The sequence below is a fragment of the Trichoplax adhaerens genome, genomic scaffold (assembly GCF_000150275.1).
Source record: "Trichoplax adhaerens TRIADscaffold_89 genomic scaffold, whole genome shotgun sequence".
In the NCBI taxonomy this organism is placed as follows: domain Eukaryota; kingdom Metazoa; phylum Placozoa; class Uniplacotomia; order Trichoplacea; family Trichoplacidae; genus Trichoplax; species Trichoplax adhaerens.
In genome coordinates, this window is record NW_002061025.1 from 20,818 (window position 1) to 21,972 (window position 1,155).

General features: G+C 33.5%; 1 protein-coding gene across 1 annotated transcript; it reads right to left on the reverse strand.

The window, feature by feature from the left end:
• Positions 1-386: 386 nt before the first annotated feature.
• Positions 387-1,108, reverse strand: TRIADDRAFT_62503 (uncharacterized protein; the record flags this gene model as incomplete). Its single annotated transcript, XM_002118433.1, has 3 exons — positions 387-686; positions 774-818; positions 1,037-1,108. The coding sequence occupies 3 exons, from the start codon at positions 1,106-1,108 to the stop codon at positions 387-389; spliced, it is 417 nt and encodes a 138-aa protein (XP_002118469.1).
• Positions 1,109-1,155: the final 47 nt, after the last annotated feature.

Consider the following 1,155-nt stretch of genomic DNA (forward strand, 5'->3'; position numbering starts at 1 on the left):
GCTAGCAGACTATTTTATCTTCTCATGTTATTTTGACCAAGAACTTGGTGAGATTGTTTCTCTTTCAAGTCCGTCTTTTACTGCAATTTGCAATAAACGTTGAAGTAGCTGCACAATTTCATTGATTGATTTGTAATAGACATTAAACTAACTCAGCAATAGCATTGACCATAGACTAGACATAGACTACTTTTAATCATGCTTTGCTATATTTATTTTTGGGTATTGGTTTTACTGACATTAGGGGTATACTTTATCCATTTGTACAGTATACACATCAATCATCTTCATTGATTATGGAAGCAATATTAACTTAGTTTATTGTCACTCTCGTGACATTGCATTGGGTATAAGATACAAGATTAACTTTACATTTCACGCAAATATCATGTCTTTTTCACGTGGGTTACTAAGCAGTAATCCTTTCCACCCCTGATGATGAGTTGAGAGTGTTGAAGATTCCATTGCATATCCCATATGGTGAAGTGAGGGAATGGTAGAGTGATTTGTAGCTGTAGTGTTTGGGGGTTATAAATATTCAAACTAGAGTATTTTTCATATAGGATTAACTGCTTGTCCGACCATAGATTTTCATGGTTGAAGAATTGTGTTTCGTCGAAATTATCGAAGTATTTGATATTGTCTTTGTATCTTTTCATGCGTAAACGTCCACCAATATTCAGTATCTATAGGCATTGAATTTTATGATTAGCACAACCTACGTTCAACAATGACGACGTCACATTGATTGTATGCAGTTATCGTTGTCTTACTGCTATATGGTCTCCATTTTCCAGTAGTAGATTTAAAAATGGATCCTATAATAAATTGAATGGAATGTAACGATCAGCTATGGACTAGAGTAGAGCTCCTTACATAATCAACTCATTACAGTCGTTGTCATCCTCCTTCCAACTCATTTCCATATTGACACTGCGATCATTATGACTTACATAATCATATTCATAATCATATGACTTACATAATCATACTTATCATAATCATTATCATAATCACTATGATCATTATGACTTACCATTGCTAATACATTATCAATCATTTCGGCATCTTTCTCTCCCCATACATCAACTAATTTTTCTTTCTTCATCTCAAGAGGCGAATGTCAATCTTATGAGGGTTATAATCATCATATTA